Consider the following 25,176-nt stretch of genomic DNA (forward strand, 5'->3'; position numbering starts at 1 on the left):
TGAGGAGAGCAGTCTAGAAAGAATAGCAAGAAAAGACACAGAAGTAGGGATGTGCAGAGCTCATAATTTAGGGAAAAGGACTGATCCAAGGTCGCTGGGTCTAAGACTATGTGATGGGAAAATGTGTTAAGAGTAAGATTAGAAAGGAATCTAATCTTCACTCTATAGCTATAAAAAAGATGTGTGATCATACATGAGAAAGCCACTGTGTGGGCCTCCAGAATACAGAATCTAAGCACTAATGGCCCTTACAGGTCTTCTGGAGACAGCTTCTCTGATTTTTTTCCCCTGAGAATCTCCCCCATAGCATCGTTCTGTGTGGGAGGGAACCCACAGGATAGGGGCAAGACTGGGGCCTTCGATTCATCAGAATGTGAGGAAATAACTGAGACTCAGTTTCCTCAGGAACAAAATGGGGGACATTGACTTGCCTGGTACATAGGATTGCGATGAAGACCAAGTGGTTAGGATCACAGACTTTGGAACAACATGAACTAGCTGTCAGGACCTCAGGTAGGTAATTCTCTTGATTTCATTGAACCTCGGATCCTCTTCAATAAAATGATAATATTTGCCTTGTATGCTTGATAGGAAGATTAACTGATAAAATGGCTATAAAATGCTTAGCCAAAGCATGGCATACAATACTCAGTAAATATTACTTATCATAATTACTTAATAAATGATATTTTATTGTCTGAAAACACATGATTTGTTCCCAAAAGACTTCTTTTGGGAGACTGCCTAAATCGTGCAAACAAATGCAACAAAATTCACGGGGACCCATGAGCCCGCAAATTCCTAGTTGAGCTCCAACACAGGCGGGCCACGCCTCCAACCGTGCAGGCCACGCCCCCAGTCGCTAGCAGAACCCGCCCTTCAGCTCTCCTCCCCGGCCCCGCCCCTCCGGCCTAGCACGCGCACGCCTCCCATTCCGACGCGCCTGCGCAGGGTAGGCTTCCTTCAGAGGCTATGAGGGTGCTGGTGCGGCGTTGCTGGGGTTCTCGGCCGGCTGGTGGTGGTCCGGACGCAAGGCCGACCCCCCAGTGGCGAGCGCTGGCCGGGCTTGGTGCGTCCCCTGGCAGGGAAGACGGCCGGGGCGTCCGAGTCCGCGAGAAGCCGCCCTGGCGGGTGCTCTTCTTCGGTACGGACCAGTTTGCCCGAGAGGCGTTGCGGGCGCTGCACGCCGCCAGGTACCGGGGCCGGGGCTTGGGGGGCCCGGCTGCCCAAGGCGCTGCTGCCGAGCCACTGCGCCAGCTCCGAGGGCTTGGACTCCTCGTCAGGGATAGCAGCGGCGCCGGAAGGGTCTGGGCCCAGATCTTGGCGTCTCCGGGCGCCCGGAAGGTGCACCCTTCCCGTCTGGTCCCTCCGGTCTACACTCCGGCTCCCGGCTTCATCCGTTCTCCTAGCGCTACCGGGCGCTTCAAGGGGCCAAGCCCGCGCTAGTCGTTTTGCATACCTCATCCACCACAGCCACCACCCCCTTGCCCCATTTGTGTGTAAGGAAACCGGAGCTTGGAGAGGTTAGGAGATTGCCCAAGGTCATCAAATGAGCTGGTTCGGCCTTGAAACAGGGTCTGACTTCAAAGTCCTCCCCTTTCCACTTACTCCTTCTGCCTCCTCTTCATCTAATTTGTACCCACCAATCCTTTGGGCTTCTTGCCGGTCACAGGCATACCCATGTCTCACTTCCCTGCCCCCCATCTCCTTGTATGCAACGGGACTCAGTTTTCTGGAGCCACAATGAGGACATAGTCCAAAACCGAACTACTTTCAACTGAATAAATTTACAAATCAGAACTCTTAGGTATACATTTAGTATTTCTGAAATTTAACAAATCTTATTTACAGGGGAAAAAATTGAGATCCACTCTGTTCTGAAAGTCCATAAGGTATACATTTAGTATTTCTGAAATTTAACAAATCTTATTTACAGGAGAAAAAATTGAGATCCACTCTGTTCTGAAAGTCCATATGGTATATGGTAGTGGCTCTACCCAAATATACTGCTCTGCCTTCTTTCTCCCAACTTCTGTTTGTTATTTCCCCACTCCGTTTTTTCCTGATGTGTCTCCAACACTCATTTCTGCCTTCTCCAAGTCTTCCCTGCAGATTCTACACAGCAGCCCTCCTATTGTCTCCCCCGTCAATCCCCTCGTATCATATCCCTCCCTCTAGTGCTCTGCCCTGGCACCCGGAAACACTCCCTTCATACATGGTCCCTTTGCATACCCTCCCTGATGTACTCTCCACATGCTGCTTTCCCCAAAGTGCCTCCAGAATCTCACTGCTTGTGTGCTGACCTTTCTGCTGATGTTTCACTTGGCAACTCCATTATTCTTATGCTTTGTCGCTATATACTCATTTCCTTATTACTTCTCCATACCTGATGCAATACCTGCTAAATTAATTAACCCCACCCCTGGGTACTGGAATACTACACAGCAGGTAAAAAGAAAGTAGTAGTACTAAATGTACTGCTATGAAATGATGCCCATGGGTGTGTGTGTGTGTGTGTGTGTGTGTGTGTAAAGTATTTATTGTTTGACCAGCACATGGTTGTGGTACAAAATTCAAAAGGTTCAAAGGATATACAGTGAAAAGGCAGTTCCTTCTGCCTCTATCACTTCCCAGTTCCTCTCTTCACAGACAGCTACTGTTTCCAGTTTTTTATTTTAGAAATGTCCGACAGATATACAAGCAAGTGTATATTGAACCCACTTTTTAAAAAGACTCATAAAATGGTATATATAGTGTTAAGAGGAAAAAAACAAAATGCAGAGCAATATATATAATATCCTGGTTGTGTAAAATGTCTGTACTGTGTGTGTTTCTGTATGCACAGGAAATTTCTAGAGTCATGCCATCCAAACAGTAGCCACTAGCCACATGTGGCTCTTTAAAAATAATTAAAATTAAATACAAAATAAAAACTCAGTCAGTTGTACTAGTTTTAATCACTTACCCTTAAATGTTTTGTGAATTTAACCACAAAAGTACTGTGGAAGTATGGGAGGTAGTTTAGCTTTGAGTCATTGTCTTAACATTTTCTTCCAATCTTTCCAACGTAGGGAAAACAAAGAGGAAGAGTTAATTGAAAAATTGGAGGTGGTCACAGTGCCCTCCCCATCACCAAAAGGACTGCCAGTGAAGCAATATGCTGTCCAATCTCAGCTTCCCGTGTATGAGTGGCCAGATGTGGGATCTGGAGAATATGACGTTGGAGTGGTAGCTTCATTTGGCCGACTTTTGAGTGAGGCTCTTATTCTTAAATTTCCCTAGTAAGTTTTTTTTAAAGGAAATAAAGTATAGAGGACTTGGTCTTTGCATATGGGCCTGGTGTTTAAAGTGCAATGACTTGAATTCTAGTTCTGCTGTCTTTAGTATTTTAAGGTAAAAAAAATTGTGTTGGTGTCACGAATATATGATGCTCTTGATCTATGGGCTCTCACTCACCCTCACTTAAATTCCTTGTTTATGGGGACAGCTGGGTGGTTCAGCGGGTTGAGCTTCTGATTTCAGCTCAGGTCATGATCTCACAGCTCATGAGTTCGAGCCCCCCATCGGGCTCTGCTCCTGTCAGCACACAGCCTGGTTCCAATCCTCTACCCCCCTCTCTGTGCCTCTCCCCTCCTTGCGTCTTCTCTCTCTCTCAAAAATAGATAAACATTAACAAGAATAATAAAATAAACTCCATGTATATACTGACGGCTCCCAAATTTGTCCCTCCAGTTCAGATTTCTCCCTGAATTCCAGGCCGCTGATGCACACTGCCTCCTCCACAGTTCTGCTTGGGTGTCTGATAGGCACCTTACACAGAAGATGTCCTAAACTGCATTCCTGAACTTGTGCCCCAAACCTGCTTCTCCCTACATCTTCATCTCAGCAAATGGCAACTCCACCCTTCTAGTTGTTGAGACTCAAAACCTTTCAGTCATTCTTATTGCTTATCTCACCCCACACATCCAGTCCATCAGCAAATTCTATTGGCTCTGCCTTCAAATTCTATCTAGAATCTGACTGGCTCTCTCAACACTTTTACTGCTGTTCTCACTGTCATTCTGCCCCCTAACCAGTAGCCCCCTAACTGGTGTCTATTCCTGTCCTTGGCCTTCTCAATCTTTTACCAACCCAGCAGCCAGGCAGGGGAGAGGCAGAGGGAGAGAGAGAGAATCTTAAGCAGGCTCCACGCCCATCGCAGAGCCCAGCTCGAGGCTCAGTCTCACAACTGTGAAGTCATCATGACCTGAGCCAAACTCAAGAGTCAGACACTGACTGGCTGAGCCACCTAGGTGCCCCAAAATGATCCTTTTATTTTATTTTATTTTATTTTATTTTATTTTTTAATTTTTTTTTTTTTTAACATTTATTTATTTTTGAGACAGGGAGAGAGCATGAACAGGGGAGGGTCAGAGAGAGAGGGAGACACAGAATCTGAAACAGGCTCCAGGTTCCGAGCTGTCAGCACCGAGCCTGACGCGGGGCTTGAACTCACAGACCGCGAGATCATGACCTGAGCTGAAGTCGGACGCTTAACCGACTGAGCCACCCAGGCGCCCCCAAAATGATCCTTTTAAAGCAGAAGTTTGATCATGTCATTCTGCTCAAAATTCTCTGGTGTTTTCCCATCTCAGAAGAGGTCAGAGTCCTTATATGGGCCTACCTACTGGGTTTGGTCCCCTCCTTGCTGTCTTAGTGTTATTCCTCAGGTTCACTCTGCTCCAGCCACACTACACTGGCTTCTCTGCTGTTCTTGAACTTGCCCAACATTTACCTTCTTCAAAATCTCTGTACTTATTACCTCTGCCTGGAATATGTTTGCATGTCTTATTCCCTCACCTCTTCACATCTTACTGGTAAAATTTTCTGTGACTCCTATTAAAATTGTAGTCTCCTACCTAATACTCCTACTCCTCTGCTTTATTTTTCCCCACAGCCCTTAGAACCATCTGGCAGACTTTTTGCACTTTTTGTTGTTGTTTATCTCCCACCCTTTGCGCATAAGCTCCCTGAGGGCAGAATTTCTTCTCCTTTGGTTCAGTGTTGCTTGTATCCCAGCACTTAGAACAATGCCAGCACATGAACTGTGCTCAGTAAATATTTGTTGGATCAATGAGACTGGTCTGAACAGAGCTTTGAATATAAGACTCTTATCTCTTAGACATACACTCCCAAGTGCATATTCCTGCGGTGGAGACATCATTAAACTAAGATAGCTTACTTAGTAAATGATTTAAGTTGCTCATCTATGGGCAATACGTGTGTTAGGGTAAAAAAAATACATCATTGGATGGGGATTCAAGAAGCTTGTTTTAGGCATTCTATATGCAAACTAAGTGAAACAAGGGTAATTATGTGACTAAACTATAAATATTCACATTGTCAATGAGATGCACAGTAGGGTTTGAGTAGTTCTTCTCATACAGTATAAAAGGTATTTTTTGCTTTTATTTAAAAACTCCAAGGGGCACCTGGCTGGCTCAGTCAGTGGAGTATGTGATTCTTGATCTTGGGGTTTTAAGTTCAAGCCCCATGTTAGGCGTAGAGATTACTTAAAAAGTAAAATCTTGGGGCGCTTGGGTGGCTCAGTCGGTTGAGCGTCCGACTTCAGCTCAGGTCACGATCTTGCGGTCCGTGAGTTCGAGCCCCGCGTCGGGCTCTGGGCTGATGGCTCAGAGCCTGGAGCCTGCTTCCGATTCTGTGTCTCCCTCTCTCTCTGCCCCTCCCCCGTTCATGCTCTGTCTCTCTCTGTCTCAAAAATAATAAAATAAACATTAAAAAAATTTAAAAAAAAAAAAAAAGTAAAATCTTTAAGAACTCCCAGACATCACAGATTATTGTGGAACACCTTTGGAACAGTGAGTTTGTTCTTGTTCTGTTTTTAATTGAGTTTCATTGGCCTTTTATGGTAATAAAGTAAACTTAATCTCTGGCTTCCTTTACTGATGATATAAGACTAGATTTTCTTTTATTTATTTTTGAGAAAGAGAGAACACACGAGCAGGGAAGGGGCAGAGAGAGAGGAGACACAGAATCCCAAGCAGGCTCTGCACTGTCAGAGCAGGGCTCAAACTCACCAACCGTGAGATCATGACCTGAACTGAAATTGAGAGTAAGGTGCTTAACCAGCTGAGCCACCCAGGCACCTCAGGTATAAGACTAGATTTAACCTTGTTTTTCAAACTTTCTAGGGAAGTATAATGATAAAAAGTAGCATATTTGTTTAGGTAGCAGGAACTAAATGGTAAAGCCCATTTGCACACTAATTTCTGCCTTTTTCTGACTCAGTGGCATATTGAATGTCCATCCCAGTTGCCTCCCGAGGTGGCGTGGTCCAGCGCCTATAATCCATACCGTGCTTCATGGAGACACAGTTACTGGAGTGACAATTATGCAAATTAGACCTAAAAGGTAGAAGATATTTTCTTTTCTCTAGACTTTGTAATTTTCATTGTTGTTGTCAATCTGTTTGGAAGGGACATGGAAGTAGATGAATGGATGGTGCTAATTCCTCTTAACTCCAGAGTGCCTTCCCTTTCTGTCTTTTCCTGGTTTTTAACACAAACTATATGTGGTTTTGTATTATGAAGTATCTCTTTAAAGTCCTTGTGAAATGTGTGGCTTGTTGATTGAAATAAATTATACCATTAACAAGTGGATTTCTTTAAAAGATGTGTAAATGAGAGGTGGATTTTTGTATATTAGTTGTTACAAATCTCAGTTCTGTTAGCCTAGGTTTCTGTGGTCAAAAATTTTTGGAACCTGAAATAAGACTATATTGTATGCCAATGTGTAATATAACTGTCTTAAACATTTAATTTTTTTAAAATCATACTGTGGTTTAAGAAACAGGATTATATTAAGTTGCTATCTGTTATCACCTAATGTCCCCATAGAAAATAATTCACAGGTTCACAAGAACAGCTGTATATCTGGGATTTGCTTTAACTAACTTCAGAAAAAGGGAGGAACATGTGAAACAAGTTGCAAAACTTTGATGATTCTAAAATCTGGGTGATGTTATTTGGGGATCAGGTGACTATTCACTCTAGTTTTATGGATGTTTGTAATTTTTCTTAGTAAGAATTTTATTAAAGCTTATAGAATAGAAATTAAATTGAAATTAAATTGGAACTATAATTAACAACCACAAAGTTAAATATTTAAAATAAAGCATATTTCTAATAAAAGTTGATAGCCAGTATTTACAGAGCTAGATGTAAAAATGTAAGACTATGGGAATGCAAATACACTTGTGCCTACTTATAATCACCAGTGATTATAATCCAGGCAAAACTCTTGTCTTTTGAGAAAGGAATTACAGGAAGAAATCATTATGAATTTAATTGTACTTCCTTGGAAAATCAATTTTTTGCTCTATGCCTTCATTGTATAAATAGAAACTTTTTAAATACTATTTATTGCTAAAGGTATAATTATTATTTTTAATGTTTTTTATTTTTTATTTTTGAGAGAGAGACAGCGTGTGAGCAGGGGAGGGACAGAGAGAGAGGGAGACAAAGAATCCAAAGCAGGCTCTAGGCTCTGAGCTGTTAGCACAGAGCCGGAAGCGGGGCTCAAACCCATGAACCATGAGATCATGACCTGAGCCAAAGATGGACGCTTAACAGGCTGAGCCACCGAGGAGCACCAAGGTGGACTTATTTGTAACTGCAATTAAATCCCTAATGTGCAGCTTCATACTTATTTCCTTTGGGAAAAAATAGATTTAAGATCTAAATACAGGCAAGATTTTACTTATTTCAGACTGACCTTTCTCTTTGGCTAATGGCTAACAGTGAAATTCACAGCCAGGGTTAAACTATTCTTGTGATGTGTAAACACTCATGTAGACAAACACATTGATCTTAAAAAATAGTAATGTTATCATTTGCTTTTGCTTTTCTATAGGTTTGACGTAGGCCCAATTCTCAAACAGGAGACGGTTCCTGTGCCACCTAAGAGCACCGCAAAGGAACTGGAGGCAGTGCTGTCAAGACTGGGTGCCAACATGGTACAGTTCTCCCATATCCCACTGCTTTCTACTCATTCAGTAGGTCTCCTAACTGTTTATGATGAAAGGAACATTTCCATGATGTGAAATTTGCAGCTGTTTTCTTTTAAGTGATTTCTGTCCCTGGCTTTCTAAAATTTAGGTTGGCATTTCTCATGTAAGTCTTTGAGAAATTTATCGAGTAGGTGCTTAATAAAGGCTCTCAAATGAAATGCATGTGTTTCTGTGGTCCACCACACCACGTTTCAGAGCCCTTTAGACTCTTCTTGCCAGTCTCACCCTTAGTCTCATAGAATCACCTGGTGCCCCCGTCAGACTGGCCAGCGGCCATTCACTCGGTGACTGGGCACTTCTCCCACTTCTGTGCCTGTGCGGCCGCCATCGCCTCCACACACACTGGAGCTCTGTGGACCCCCTGGCTATACACGAGCTCTTCAGCTTTGTGTAGCTTGAATCTGCATACAGTAGGTCTGAGTGAATGCTTAGTGACCAAATTAATGATTTTCACATGAACTAGTTAATTTTCTATAGAGGACAGTTTTCCCCCATCTAGATGGTGCCTTCTAATCTAGGCACTCGCCTCAGAAGTGCACCTATTTTGTAATAGTGGCTCTCATTTATCGAGCACTGGCTCATGTGCCAGGACTATTCTAGAAACTCTGTAGACATTATTATTATTATTATTATTTTACCTTCCCAATAAACTTCTCAAATAACTTTTCCACAATACATGCTAGTAGGTGGTGGAATTGGGATTTGAACCCAGAACTGTGTGACTCCAGAGTACATTCTCCTTCTTTGAGGCTCCACTCCCTTCCCTCCCTCAGGGTCAGAGTGTGGATTCTGGAGCACATGCTGTCCTGACACCAGAGCTTGCATAGCCAGGCAAAGCTCAGCGTTCTCTAAAAGCATAACATTGCCCCATACCCTGCAGAGAGCAACATCCACACTCAAACTCCATTGAGTAGACACGTGTCATCACAGCTTAAGCCAGTTTACTGCCCTGCCCTGCCACACAGCTCCTTCAAAATGTTTGATAGTGTCATGGTACTGAATTATAATGTATTTCTGTTTTTGTTCTCATCTTGAATGTGTTGCTCTCTCTCTTTTTTTTTAAGCTTATTTCAGTTTTGAAAAATTTGCCTGAGAGTTTGAGCAATGGAAGGCAGCAGCCAACTGAGGGAGTGACACATGGTGAGCAAGGACTGCGGAGACCCTTCCCTCCTCCATGAGGTTTTGTCTGTCTTGATAGCACCTGAACGTCCTGACTTCCTCACTTGCACATTTCTCTTAATTTTGACTAAAGATTTAGTGCCCACTTGTATGTCCCTTTCCAAAGAATGGTTGGTATGGTCTCCCTTCCCCTCTTACCCTTGTAGCCTCATGAAGGTGTAGAAATTTTTTCCCACTTCTTTATATGGAAAAGTACCAAACAGAGTGAAGTTAAAAGATGGTGAATACCTGTTTTATCCAGAGTCAACAATTATTAATGTTTGGCCACATTTTTTTTCTGTGCGTGTGTGTGTGTGTGTGTGTGTGTGTGTGTGTGTGTGTGTGTGTGTGTATTTAGTACATATATTTTTTTTAATCTTTTTTTAATGTTTTTTATTTTTGAGAGAGAGAGAGAGACTGCGTGGGTGGGGGAGGGGCAGAGAGAGAGGAAGACACAGAATCTGAAGCAGGAGCAGGCTCTGAGCTGTCAGCACAGAGCCTGACATGGGGCTCAAACTCATGAACCAAGAGGTTATGACCTGAGCTGAAGTCTGACGCTTAACCAACTGAGCCACCCAGGCACCCCTATTTAGTACATATTTTTAAATTTCTGCTTAATCGTTTGGAAGTATGCATCGTAACCTGTCATCCCTAAATACTTCAGCATGCATCTCTTAAGAGAAATGAACAGTTCCCTAATAGCATCTAATATCCAGTGCATATTTAAATGTTGCTAATTGTCTAAAAACTTATTTTTTAGCCATATATTTTTTTCAAACTAACATCTAATTGTAATTAGTTGTTATGTCTCCTTAATCTAGAGTAATTTCTCCACAAATTTTTTCCTTCCATGTCATTGACTTTTTGAAGAGACCAGGCTAGTTGTCTTTCCTTCCGGTGTTGTTTTAACTTGTTTTTCTAGCCCTTAGATTTCTTGTGAATTGGAAGTTTTAAAGCCTTGATTAGACTCAGGCTTGAAGTTTTTGGAAAGGGTATTTCATAGATGATATTGTGTTCCAATGATACTTGTTTCAGTTTGTTTTTAATTTTAAGGATTGCTTTTTATTTTTATGATTTGTTTCTTGAACATGTAAAACATTTACGTGATTCAAAAGTCAAAACTGTTTAAAAGGGTATACTCAGAGAAGTGTTGCCTCTGTCTACTCCAGTCTACTCCAGTCTTTGGATGTCACATCAGTGAGCCATAATACCAGGGTTGTATCGAGGCTGGTGAGGTTAAGTTGGATCACTTGGTTGAGTCCAGTACAAAGATTTATTTCCGCTTTTGCAGGGGTAGGTAATCTGTGGGGTAATGCTTTGGCACCATGCAAACATCCTGTTCTCTACCAACCTTTCACATAATAATTTTAGCATGGGTTGATGCTTCTTCGTTAAATGATTTATTTCATTAGGGATTGCAAAAATGGTGATTTTCCAATTCCTTTTACCTTTAATACTTGACATTATTCTGTAAAGAAGAGCTTTTCATCATTAATTGAAGATGAATTTTAGTTCATCCAAAAATGGTAGGATCAATGCTTGATTCTTTCTGTAACTACCAATTTTTAGAGTAAGAAGTGGGTGCCATAATCACCTTCAATTATGGTAGCAAATGAGATTTTTAAATTATTATATGACTCATGAATTTTCATTTATTGTGTTTTACAGTTAGTTGCATTTATAATTCTTTATACTGCTCAAGTCATCCCAAATTTGGCCAGTGGGAGCCCCTTAAAGTTGGGTCCTGTATCCTTTATTTTGTTTTTATTAATAAAAAAAATGTTTTTAATGTTTATTTACTTTTGAGAGAGACAGAGGACAGTGTGAGTAGGGGAGGGGCAGAAAGAGAGAGGGGGAAAACAGAATCTGAATTAGGCTCCAGGCTCTGAGCTGTCAGCACAGAGCCGGACACAGGGCTCGAACTCTGGATCATGACCTGAGCCAAAGTCGGATGCTTAACCGACTGAGCCACCCAGGTACCCCTGGTTCTGTATCCTTTGACAACCCCAGGTAGTTTTTGAGTGCTTCCTTGCTTTCTTTTTCTAAGATGTCCCAGGCTCACTTTGTGAATTCTCAGCGTTGTTCATTTTAGCAGGGGGTGATATTTAGAAACAGTCTGGTGCAACTGTGTGTTCCAGGTTAAGGTGTCAATAGACAAGGTGAGGCATTATATATATATTTTTTTAATGTTTATTTTTGAGAGAGAGAGAGCGCGCGCGCGCGCACGTGTGAACAGGGGAGGGGCAGAGAGAGAGAGGGAGACACAGAATCTGAAAATAGGCTCCAGGCTCTGAGCTGTCAGCACAGAGCCTGACACGGGGCTTGAACTCTGAACAGCAAGATCATGACCTGAACCAAAGTCAGACACTTAACTAAGCCACCCAGGCATCCTGAGGCATTATATTTTTAAAATAATACTTGAGTTCATACTGTTACTGATTTAAATTTTAATTTCAGGGCTTTTCTTATATTTTCTTTTAAACTGTTAATACTTTCAAAAATTAACACTGACCTATTTATTTAATTGCTAGGCATAAAATAGTTTCAAAATTACGACACCAGTATTACTATAAACAGTAAAACTACTGAGTAATATTTCAGATTTCTCTGCAGTTTTTTTTGTCCATAGACTGCTAAGAGTGTGCAGTCAGAGTACCGTGTTCAAAACTTACTGGAGATGATTATTTTTTCCATGTGGTTTTGTTATCTAGTTTGATATATAGTTAAATTTATTTGCTTCAGTTTGTTTTTAATTTTCAGAGTTGCTTTTTTTCCTCTTTATGATTAAATTTGATTTTTTGAATCACATAAAACATCTCTGTGATTAAAAAATTTAAGCCATTTGAGGAATTATACTCAGAGGAGTTTCACTTCCATCCCTAGTTCCTCCTTCCGGTTTCCCTCCCTCTATAAGTAACTAAATGAGTTTCTGATTTAGCCTTTCAGTTGTTTCCTTTTATCAAAATAAGCAAAACCACGTATTTTTTATTGATTTTTCCTTTTTTTCTTTCACAAAAGGTGGCATAAAATATACACTCTTTTGTACCTTTGGGTTTTTTTTAACTTAACAGTGTACCCTGGAAACCCTTTCCTATCAGTAAGAAGAGATTTTCCTTGTTCCTTTTTTTTTTTTTTTTTAATTTTTTTTAATGTTTATTTATTTTTGAGAGAGAGACAGAGAGTGAGTGGGTAGGGGTAGAGAGAGAGAGGGAGACACAGGATCTGAAGCAGGTTCCAGGCTCTGAGCTGTCAGCACAGAGCCTCATGTGGGGCTCTAACCCACAAACTGTGAGATCATGACCTGAGCTGAAGTCAGATGCTTAACTGACTGAGCCACCCAGGCGCCCCACCTTGTTCCTTTTTATGGCAGCATAGTTCTTACTTGTGTGGATAGATCATAATTTATTTAACAGAACCCCTATTGATGGGCACTTTGGGTGTTTCCAAGCTTTTGCTATTTCAAATAATCCCATTGTAGATAACTTGGAGCATATTTTACTTCCTAATCAAATAGATGAGAAATTGCATCTTGGAGTAGTTTTAGTTTACGTTACTTCTATGTGTGAGGTTGAGGATCTTTTTTTATGTTTAAGGACTAATTGCATTTCTTTTTTCTGGGAAAGGACATTATATCTTTTGCCCATTTTTCTATCACATTTTTGGTCTTCTCAGCTTTTAGGAGTACTTTATATAATAGATTTTTAAAAATTTTTCTTTAATGTTTGTTTATTTTTGAGAGAGAGACAGAGCGCAAGCAGGGGAGGGCCAGAGAGTGAGGGAGACACAGAATCTGAAGCAGGCTCCAGGCTCTGAACCATCAGCACAAAGCCTGATAAGGGGCTTGAACTCAGGAACTGTGAGAGCATGACCTGAGCCGAAGTCAGACTTCACTTAACTGACTGAGCCACCCAGGTGCCTCTATGTAATAGATTTAAATAAATCTATATGATATAAAGTACTCCTAGATATGTTATTATTATATTACATAGATATATATACATAGATTAGCATATAACTTATATTTATTATAAATCTAAAGTGTTGTGATAAAAATTATAGATACTTTCAGTTTGTTTTTTCACTTAATTTATGACCTCTCCATCTTACAAAAGGTTGTTTTTAGTAAAAGCTTATTTTTATGTAGTCATATTTATCATTCTTTAATTGCTTCTGGATTTTGAGTCATTCTTAGGAGGGCTTTTTCTACACCCAGGTTATAAAGAAATTCACCCACTTTTCATAGTATTTGTATAGTTAATTTGTTTATTTTTACTTCATATTATGGAAAATTTCAAACATATTCAAAAGTTGAGAAAATAATACAAGTTCTCTTATATCTATTATTCAGCATCAATGTTACCAATTCATGGCCATGGAACCTGATATTTATTCTTGCTGTTGGCTTTATCTTTCAGCCCCTAAGATTTCTGCTGGTACCAGCTGTATAAAATGGGAGGAGCAAACTTCAGAGCAAATATTCAGACTTTATCGTGCCATTGGAAATATAGTAAGTTGGAAGTCAGATTGCAGTTTTACTTAATTGTCTTTGTGTGTGTGTGTGTGTGTGTGTGTGTAAATATTTTTATTTAGGACTGAATCTCAAACCTAAGAATCCTGAAATTCATTTTATTTTTAAAACTTTAAAAAAAAATTTTGGTCAAATACAACATAAATTTACCATTTCAACAATTTTTAAGTGTATAAATCAGTAGCATTAAGTACATTCATTTCATTGTGCAAACCATTGCCACTGTCCATCTCCAGAACTTGTTCATCATCCCATACTGAAACTCTGTACCCACTGAACACTGATTCCCCCATCTTACCTTCCCACAGTCTCTGGTAACCACTGTCCTGCTTTCTGTCTCTTAGAATTTGCTTATTCTAGGTACCTCATATAAATGGTATCATACGATATTTGTCCTTTTGTGTCTGGCTTGTTTCACTTTGCATAATGTCTTCAAGGTTCATCAATGTTGTAGCATGTATCAGAATGTCATTCCTTTAAGTTTTTATATGGGCCTTAGAATTACAAAGCACTTTTGAATATATTTATATTGCAGTTTCCCATAACCAAGTTTTATTACCCATTTCATGGATGAGGGGAATGATGGGTGCCCCATCACTAAATAATATAAATCTCATTCCTAATCTATTGCTTTTTCCAGTACGTCTTTCTGCCTGTAGCCAATTTTTTACAACAGAATTCTTAAATACTCAATTTCTACAGATAGTATACCAAATGGAGTTGTAACTTTAAATTACTTATTTATTACATAATTCTTTATTTGTACTTACAGTATTTATTAAATACTTAATAAAATACCTGGGGTGCCGGGCTGCCTCAGTTAGTGGAGGATGTGACTCTCAGTCTCGAGGCTGTTAAGTTCAAGCCCCACGTTGAGGGTGTAGAGATTACTTAAAATCTTTTTTAAAAACTAAAAATAAATACTTATTAAAATGCCTGAGGGACGCCTGGGTGGTTCAGTAGGTTAAGCGTCTGACTCTTGATTTCAGCTCAGGTCATGATCTCGTGGTTTGTGGGTTCGAGCCCCATGTCGGGCTCTGCACAGTGCAGAGCCTGCTTGGGATTCTCTCTCTCTCCCTCTCTCTCTCTCTCAAAATAAATGAGAATAAACTTTAAAAAATAAATAAATAAAAATAAATAAATAAAATGCCTGAGTTAAATTCTCAGTTCTTTGACAAATTTACTGTTTTTTTTCCCCTTCATTTTGATAGTCTCTTGTGTTGTTTGAACTCCAGGCCTACCAAGTGTGGGATTTTTAATGGACCACCTGTTATTAATGTTGGTTAAAAAGGAGAGCTGTCGCTGAATATCTCTAGTATGCCAAGTTCTTCAGTGAAGATCACAATCGCACATTGTGGGTATTATCTGATTTTAAGTTGATGAAATTGAGGCTTGAAGTAGAGAATGGATGGTTATTGAATGATGTTGCACAAGGTCACATTTTTAGTTAGTGAGAGTCAGGTTTTGAACCAGATCTGTCTCACTGTAAACCTTGTACTTTCCCCATTGCAGCAGAATGACGTAGGGAAAGGAACATGGACTTTAGAGCCAGACAGAGCTGGGTTCCCTCTTGTCTCTGCCACTTCCTAGTTTGGTAGACTTGGGAAAGTTATTTAGCTTCTGAGCTTTAGTTTGTTCATCTGAAAATTAGGGCTGATATAATGTATAAGAAGCATCTAGTATAGTTTCTGGCAAAGAGTAGGTACTCATTAAATGTTATCTGCTATTATTCACATATTCGTGCATTCATTAAACAAAATATTTTTTGAGAGCCTATTATGTGTCAGGCATTGTTCTAGGTACTAGAAATACAAATGATGTGAGAAGATGGAAACAAGCAAATAAGAAAAATATCAGTGTGATAAATTTTTTGATGAAAATTAAAATAGGATAATGTGATAGATTAACTGGAGGTTATTTTAGATTTGGTAGATGGGGAAGGAATCTCTGAACTGAAATTTAAGTTTAGATCTGAAAGACAATAAGGAGCCAGTCATGCCAAGTTCAGGAAAAGAGCATTTCAGACAGAGGGAGCAGCTAGTACAAAACCTAAGGAAGACTAAACAAGATAAAGACCTCACAAGAAAAGAAAGCCACGTGAATATAGTGGCTTCACAAGAATAGACTTCACAATAAAATAGGCTTTACAATATAGACTTTACAAGAAAAGAAAACCACCTTATGAATATAGCAGCAAAAATCCTCAGCAGAATTACCAAACCAAATCAAACAATGTATAAAAAAGGATTATATTCCATGATCAAGTGGGATTTATCTAAGGAATGCAAGATTGAATCAACATACAAAAATCAATCTATTAACGTACCATATTAATAGAATAAAGAGCATATAATTTACTCAACAGAGGCAGAAAAAGCATTTGACAAAATCCAACACCATTTCAGGATAAAAATGTTCAACAAACTAAGAATAGAAGGGAACTTCCTCAACCTGACAAAAACCCACAGCTAACATATTTAATGGTGAAGGCCTGAAAGCTTTCCCCCTAAGATCAGGAATGAAACAAAAATGTCCACTCTCACCACTTCTCTTCAACATTCTACTGGAGGTTATAACTAAGGCTATCAGGCAAGAAAAAAGAAACAGTACAGAATCAGACTGGAAAGGAATAACTAAAGCTCTATGTACAGAATCAAAGAATCCAAAAGAAACTTTTAGAGCTAATAAGCAGTAAAGAAGACCTAAGTAAATGGAGAGACCTTGTTGTTCATGGGTTGGAAGAATATTGTTAAGATGGCACTATTCCCCAATTGATCCACAGACTCAACGCAATTCCTATAAAAATCCCAGTTGACGTCTTTGCAGAAGTTGACATGCTTATCGTAAAATTCATATGGGATCCCAAGAGACCCAGAATAGCCAAAAAATCTTGAAAAAGAAGGACAAGATTAAAGAACTCACCGTTCCTAATTTCAGAACTTGCTACAAAGCTTCACTAATGAAGACAGTTGGGTACTGATATAAGAATAGACCTGTTTCTCAATGGGATAGAATTGAGAGCCCAGAAATAAACCTTCACATTTGTGGTCAATCAATTTTTGATAAGGGTACCACCATAATTTGATGGGAAAAGAACAGTCTTTTTTTTTTTAAGTTTATTTTTTTAGATGGAAAGTATGAGCAGGGGAGGGTCAGAGAGAGAGAGGAAGAGAGAGAATCCCAAGTAGGCTCTGTGCTGTCAGTGCAGAGCCCAACGTGGCTCAAAGTTGAGATCATGACCTGAGCCAAAACCAAGAGTCAGACACTTAACTGACTGAGCCACCCAGGCACCCCGGGAAAGAATAGTCTTTTTAATACATGGTGCTTGGACAACTGGATATCCACACTCAAACAAATTTGGATTCCTACCTCACACCATGTATAAAAACGAACTCCAAATGGATCAGAGACCTAAATATAAGAGCTGAAATGATAAGACTCTTGGAAGAAAACCTAGGGATAAATCTTCATGATCTTGAATTAGGCAATGGTTCTTAAATATGTTGCCTAAAGCTTAAGTAACCAAACTAAAAATAGAGAAATTGCATTTTTTTTTATATTTATTTATTTTTGAGAGACTGAGACAAAGTGAGACTGGGGGAGGGGCAGAGAGAGAGGGAGACACAGGATTGGAAACAGGCTCCAGGCTCCGAGCTGTCAGCACAGAGCCTGACGCGGGGCCCGAACCCACAGACTGTGAGATCATGTCCTGAGCTGAAGTTGGACACTCAACCGACTGAGCCACCCAGGCGCCCCAGAAATTGGATTTTAAAATTAAAACCTATTGGGGCTTCAAAGAACACTATCAAGAAAATGAAAAGACCGCTTACAGAGTGGAAGAAAATATTGGCAAATCACATATCTGATAATTGTCTAGTATCCAGAATATATAAAGATCTTATACAACTCCACAACAAAAAGACAAAACATCGTCATTAGAAAATGGGCCAAGCATCTGAATAGATATTTCTTCCAAGATCTATAAATGGCCACTAACAACATGAAAAAGTGATGATTTTCGTTAGTTGCCACAAAAATACAAATCAAAACTGTACAGAGATACCACTTCATACCCACTAGGATTGCTATAATTAAAAAAAACAATAACAAGTGTTGACATGGATAGGGAGAAATTGGGAACCGTCATACATTGGTGGTGGGAATGTAAATGGGTGCAGGTGCTACAGAAAGTAGTTTGATAGTTCCTTAAAATATTAAACGCAGTTACATTACTATATAATGATCCTTATCTTGTATAATTCACCTTTTCTCTCTACTGAGAACAAGCTTGTGCTATAACAGAATGAGAACCTAGGAGCCAGGAGGTAAAATTTGATTCCTAGAGCTCCCATTTACTAACCAAGAGCAAAACTTTCTGGGTTTCTGCTTTTTTACCTCTAAAATGGGGTTAATGACCATGTCCACAGCTGCCAAGATCAAAGGAGATAAACCTTGTGAATTAAATCCGTGCAAACATATGATTTTGACAGTAATGATGGTGGATACTGAAATGACTATATTCTTACCATCCCTTTGCTTTCTGTAATGCTGTGATGATAAGGTGAAGATGATCTTTACCCTCCTCAAGAGCAAGAAGAATATATTCTGAACAAGAACTATATGTCTTACATGTTTATAACTCTCAGTAAACATAAACCTTTTTTTAGTCAGCATGTTTCAAAAATATTTTGATTTCTTTGAAAGAAAAAAGTTACATGAAAATTGTTTCATAACTCTTACTGGAAGTGGGTGAAAGAAAAATAAGTCAGCAAATTTGAGAAGAGGATATTGTACTGGGGCGCCTTGGGTGGCTCAGTCGGTTAAGTGTCCGACTGTTTATCTCAGCTCAGATATCGAAATGAGGATCGTGAGTTCAAGACCCAAATTGGCATGAAGCCTACTTAAAAAATGTTTAAAAATTTAAAAAAAATTAAAAAAAAAAAGAAGAGGATATTGTACCAAGACATGTCACATTGAAGATCACGAACACCTATGAATCAAATGTATTTAATTCTTTGATGTAATGTTCAAATCTTTGCAACAACCTAATTCTTCTGAAAATTAAATTGTCCTCTTTAGGGAATCTCATAAAAAGAGCATTGAGCTGAGAATGAGAAAACACAGATTCCGGTGCTTGGCTCTCCTAACTAACTGTGTCTAAACTTGGGAATATAGCTGCATTCTCTGGGCCTCACTTTCCTCATCTATGAAATGGAGGATTGAACTACAGCCTGAAAATCAATTTATTTACTTCAGAAATTTGAGAGAACTTGTGTCCTGGTATGTGTTAATTTTTATGAGTCTAAAATCAAAAGTGACAAAAGTGGCATTTCACACTGTGGGGAAAGGTGAGATGGATTGTCCAGTAAATAGGGTTGGGACAACTGAACTGGTTAGCCATTAGAGGAGGAAGCCCTCAAATCCTGCCTTTCAAAGTCAACATAAAATGTAGATGGATCAAGCATTTAAATATAAAAGAGTAAAGCCACAAAGAACTGGGGAAAAAACACAGTTGAATAATTTTACAATATTAGTAATCTTAAAGTGTGGGATAGCACTTTTAAGTTTGACATGAACCACTGGAGTCATGAGAGAAAAGATTGGCTAATATTACTACAAAAAACTAAAAAAAGTTACACATAGGAAAAAATTACTGTACCCAAGATTCAAAGTCTACACACTGGGAAAAAAATATTAATAGTAATAAGAAATGGAAAGCAATTGAAATGTCCATCATAAAGGTTTTGGTTGCGTAAATTATGGCATAGTCATAAAATGGAATATTGTACAAGTACAGCAGATAAAGACTGAAATAGACACACATGCACTGATGAAAGTTGCCCACGCTTATTGTTAAGCAAAGAAGTCCCTTTGAAAAACAGTACACTCTAGATTTTTGTAATATTTGTAGAAAAAACTACAAGGTTATACACATCAAATTGTTAACAGTGGTTACTTCTAGGGATGGGAGTACAGAATACTTACTAAGTTTTTTTTAATGTAATTGTGGTAATGCATTTTTTATAATGAACATAAATCTTACATTAGAAATGTTTTGGTTTTTTTTAATGTTTATTTTTGAGAGAGAGACAGAGCGTGAGCAGGGGTGGGGCAGAGAGAGAGGGAGATGCAGAATCCGAAGCAGGCTTCAGGCTCCGAGCTATCAGCACACAGCCTGACATGGGGCTTGAATCCATGAACTATAAGATCATGACCTGAGTCGAAGTCAGCCGCTTAACCAACTGAACCACCCAGGTGCCCCTTACATTAGTAATGTTAATAAAGATATAAACACTGATTTTTTTTTTAAGTTTATTTATTGACTTTGAGAGAGAGAGCAAGCTGGAAAGGGGCAGAGAGAGAGAGAGAGAGAGAAAATCCCAAGTATACACTGCCAGCATGGAGATCATGACCTGAGCTGAAATCCAAAGTTGGTCGCTTAACCAACTGAGCCACCCAGGCACCCCTATTGATTTTTATTTATTTATTTTATTTGTTTATTTTTAAAATTTTTTTAAATGTTTATTTATTTTTGATAGAGACAGAGCATGAGCAGGGGAGGAGCAGAAAGGGAGACACAGAATCCGAAGCAGGCTCCAGGGTCTGAGCTGTCAGCACAGAGTCCGACACGGGGCTCAAACTCACGAACCGTGAGATCATGACCTGAGCCAAATTCACACGCTCAACCGACTGAGCCACCCAGGCGGCCCAAACATTGATTTTAAAAGAGTGTTTTAAGGTCTTACAATCTTGGAGACTTATGTAGAAGGCCACACCTGTGTTCTGTTTTGTAAGGTTTAGAGACTTCGCTCCCAATTCCTCTGTAATTGGGAGAGAAGTCAGACCATAATAATACAAAATAGTAGTTGAAAAGGGTTTGGGGGTTAAGTGTATTCTTTTATTATACCTTCTTTAATTTTCTTTGCAGATTCCGTTGCAGACACTCTGGATGGATAATGCCATTAAACTTCTGGAACTGGTAGAAGTTAATAGTTCAATCCTCACTGGTACTAACTTTTGAATAGCTGATGTGGAAAATGTTTTCACTATAGTCCATTTGAAAATGTGTCTTTTTTACCACAGGTTACAGTTACTAAAAATAAGAGTTCTTTTAGTTTGTGTCAGTTCAATAATTATATTTTATATTCATTTATTGTCTTGCTCTTTGCAGTGTCCATTCACATGTATTTTTTCATTCAGTCATTATAAGAATGTGGGAAGTAGGCAAAGCAGTGTTACTATCCTATTTTAAGCTCTGATTCTTTATACTAAGGTTTTCAGGGAGTGCAAAATGATTTGGTCAGTTTCATTCTGGTGAATATCATAATGAAAATCTTAGCGAGAATCCTAGACCAGGGTGTAGCATTTCATGACACAGTCTGTTCATTCTAAAGCCCATCAGTGCCTCCAAATGTGGTGGACTGAAGGAGTGTGAGTCACAGAGGGAGCTGGCCCAGCACAGGAGTCAGAGTTCCCCAGGAATCTAAGACTTGTTTGGTCATGGATAGAAGGGTCAGCTTAGATCCTAAGCTTCCTGTATACCTCTCCACTGGTAGATAGTTATTTCCCCCAAATGGTCAAAATTTCTAAATTCAGCATTTTTAGTTAATCCTGGGAGACTGGGTGAAGGACTCATAAGTTCCTATGCATACTGAAAGCTTCCCTTTGAGTTTGAGATACACACAGCATTATGGCTCCATTGTAAGTTTGGATTACAAAGTCAGGACATCAGCAGGTATGCCCTTTCCAGTATTAGTACTGCCTCCCAGGATGTTTGTTTGATTTTTCAGAAGCGCCATGAAGTTATTTATAATAATTATTTATTCTAATATCCTTTTCCCCCCATTCTTTAGATCCAAAATTAACAGGACAACCTGTTATTCCAGGATCAGTAATATATCACAAACAGTCACAAATACTGCTGGTTTGTTGCAAGGTACATTTTTCTTTTAGTTTTAAACTATACTTGTTTTACTGAGTTTAATCATTTTTAGTTAAGATTTTACTCAACTATTTATCCATCAGATTGAACATTGTCTCAATCTGGGCAGTTTTTGTTTTTTTTTTTTAATATTTATTTAGTTTTTTGAGACAGAGCATGAACGGGGGACGGTCAGAGAGAGAGGGAGACACAGAATCTGAAACAGGCTCCAGGCTCTGAGCTGTCGGCACAGAGCCCGACGCGGGGCTCGAACTCACAGACCGTGAGATCATGACCTGAGTCGAAGTCGGACGCTCAACCGACTGAGCCACCCAGGCGCCCCTCAATCTGGGCAGTTTAATTTTCTTAAGAAATAGTTGAATCTCTAGTATAATTTTTTTAAAGTGATGTTTTACCAAAGCATTATTACTCAAAGAAGATTCAGTAACCTTAGTGCTTTCTTAAAAGAAATTTGTATATTCTCACTAATCCATTGTAATTAACAAGATCTTGTTAAAACTAACAAGTCTTGGGGCGCCTGGGTGGCTCAGTCGGTTGAGCGTCCAACTTCGGCTCAGGTCATGATCTCACGATTCATGGGTTCAAGTCCTGCATCGGGCTCTGTGCTGACAGCTCAGAGCCTGGAGCCTGCTTTGGATTCTGTGTCTCCCTCTCTCTCTGACCCTCCCCTGTTCATGCTCTGTCTCTCTCTGTCTCAAAAATAAATAAAACATTAAAAAAATTAAAAAACAAAAAACTAACAAGTCTTGGGGCACCTGGGTGGATCAGTTGGTTAAGCAACTAACTCTTGATTTTGGCTCAGGTCATGATCTCACAGCTCATGAGTTTGAGCCCCATGCTGATGGCACAGAGCCTGCTTGGGATCCTCTCTGTCCCTCCCCTGTTTTTTCTCTCTCTCTCTCTCTCTCTCTCTCTCTCTCTCTCTCTCTCTCTTTTTCTCTCTAAACAAACAAACAAACAAACAAACAAACTTAAAAAAAACAAACTAACAAGTCTTATTTAACTAGCAAGTTGTCTTGCTAATATGATGATCACAGAAGACAGACATATGAAAGTATGTAGCTGAACTACCACAGTGCTGGTATCCTACTTGCTTTTAGTGTTCAACAGTGGTTAAAGAGGGGATTTCTTAACTATTTAAAATGACTTGAGGGGCACCTGGGTGGCTCAGTCAGTTGAGCATCTGACTTTGGCTCAGGTCATGATCTCATTGTTGGTGAGTTTGAGCCATGCATCGGGCTCTGTGCAGACAGCTCACAGCTCAGAGCCTGAAGCTTGCTTTGGATTCTGTGTCTTCTCTCTCTCTCTGCCCTTCCCCTGCTCACAGTCTCTCTCTCTCTCTCAAAAATAAACATTAAAAAATGAAATAAAACAACATAAAATGACTTTAGAACCATTATTATTTAATGACAGTGGCCTGAGAGCTGTTGCACATTTTTTCCATTTCCTGGTATTTTCCTTCATGGTGTTTATCTGCAATGTTTCATGCTCAAGAGGTTGTGTTTGAAATGTGTGATAAGAGCGCCTGGGTGGCTCAGTTGGTTAAGTGTCCAACTCTTGGTTTCAGCTCAGGTCATATCTCACAGCTTATGAGTTCAAGACCCACATTGGGCTGTGCCCTGACAGCACAGAACCTGCTTGGGATTCTCTCTCTCCCCCTTTCTTCCCTCCCCCACTTGTGCGCTCGCTTGCTCTCTCTCAAAATAAGTAAACATAAATAAATAATAAACTTATTAATGAATGAATGAAAGAGTGGTAGAGTGATCTGACCTACATAGACTATAGATACAGAGCTTCCACATCAACCTCTCTTCATCTTTCTTCAACTTATTCTCGAACAATGTAGGGTGCACATGTTTGCTGTCCTTGTCTGGGTCTTTATATATCTGTATTGCAAATCTGCAGTTTACTCTCATAGAAGATGGGATTGTCTGAACATGTGAGTTTGAGTGCCACCAGTTATGTCACGTCGGACAAATCACTCACCTCTGAGCATCGGTTTTCTCTTCTAAAATCAATTCCCTCTGGGGATGATAGTGGATCTGCCTTTTAGAGCAGTTCTATTTTTGATGACCAGTCATAGTAAGATATATGGACATACTCTAAAAACTGTAAAGTACCATGCAAATATAACATCTTTATTCTGCTTCCTTTATGTTTAAATAGGTTTAATTTATTCAGGTCTGTACATTTGTTATCACTCAGTAATAAATGCAGTCAAAGAAACGTGTATGTTACTTAGTACAGTGCTGTCTGCAGCTAGGCATTTGGTAAGATTTGTAGGTTTGTTTGTTCTCATGATAAAAGTTCTATAAACTAAAATGTAAGAGTTTTGCCACCACTGTCTAGTCACTGTCTTTTGCTCTTTAGGACGGTTGGATTGGTGTTCGATCAGTGATGTTCAAGAAAACGCTAACAGCTACTGATTTCTACAATGGATACCTGCACCCCTGGTACCAGAAAGATTCCCGAGCTCGACCAAGCCAGTGCAGATTTCAGACTCTCACACTGCCAACAAAGAAGAAGCAGGAAAACAAAATTGTTGCTATGCAACAGTGCATTAAGTAGTTAGGAAGTAGATGGACAAGAATCTACTACGTATTTGTAATTTATTAAAAGCCTTCTTTACAGGAAATTACCTTGACTTTCAAAGAAGATGACACTGTTGGAGGGAAAGATTATTGTCAAAAGATGAATTACCTCACTTCCCATTTTTTGTTTAACAGTAATTAAAGACTACTTTTCTATTTGAATAACCAAAAAAAGCTTTAAATAAAATTTAATTAAAATAAAATTTTTATTTATAATGTGAAACTCAAGGAGATTTTATCTTTCCATAAAAGCAAATGCAGCTAGTGTGTGTGTGTGTGTGTGTTTGTGTGTGTGTGCCCCCATTGATTATGCTATCATTTCAGCAGTATTTAATCTACATTTCTGACTTTCAACAAGCAGTAAAGTCAGCTCTTAAAAATTTATACACCTTCGGGGCGCCTGGGTGGCTCAGTCGGTTGAGCGTCCGACTTCGGCTCAGGTCACGATCTCGCGGTCTGTGAGTTCGAGCCCCGCGTCGGGCTCTGTGCTGACAGCTCGGAGCCTGGAGCCTGCTTCGGATTCTGTGTCTCCCTCTCTCTCTGTCCCTCTCCCGCTCATGCTCTGTCTCTCTCTCTCTCTGTCAAAAATAAATAAACATTTTTTAAAAAAAATAAAAATAAAAATTTATACACCTTCTAGTTTTTACAATGTAGTAAACATAATATTTAATCATCTCTGTCACATGGATTTATAGTATAAATTCATATTTTACATCTAGATTTTCTTAAAGTAGGAATATGCTAACATTTTTCAACTTAATTGTGCAATATAGGTTATTGAACATCTGGTCTGTACAAATTCATCTCTGTCTCCAAGAAAGTCAAGCACTTCTCAAACAGGAAGGAGATACAGTGGCCAGCTGTTGAATTTTTGAAAATCTTTACATAT

At 39.4% G+C, this 25,176-nt stretch overlaps 1 protein-coding gene across 1 annotated transcript; it reads left to right on the forward strand.

Moving 5' to 3' along the window:
* Positions 1-958: 958 nt before the first annotated feature.
* MTFMT (mitochondrial methionyl-tRNA formyltransferase) lies at positions 959-24,573 on the forward strand. The gene is made up of 9 exons (XM_042941704.1): positions 959-1,193; positions 3,072-3,281; positions 6,289-6,411; positions 7,912-8,014; positions 9,133-9,208; positions 13,642-13,733; positions 20,683-20,761; positions 21,608-21,690; positions 24,067-24,573. Exons 1-9 carry the CDS (start codon positions 973-975, stop codon positions 24,262-24,264), a joined length of 1,185 nt encoding a protein of 394 aa, XP_042797638.1. The 5' UTR covers positions 959-972; the 3' UTR covers positions 24,265-24,573.
* The last annotated feature ends 603 nt before the right edge of the window (positions 24,574-25,176 follow it).

The sequence above is a fragment of the Panthera leo genome, chromosome B3 (assembly GCF_018350215.1).
Source record: "Panthera leo isolate Ple1 chromosome B3, P.leo_Ple1_pat1.1, whole genome shotgun sequence".
NCBI lineage: Eukaryota > Metazoa > Chordata > Mammalia > Carnivora > Felidae > Panthera > Panthera leo.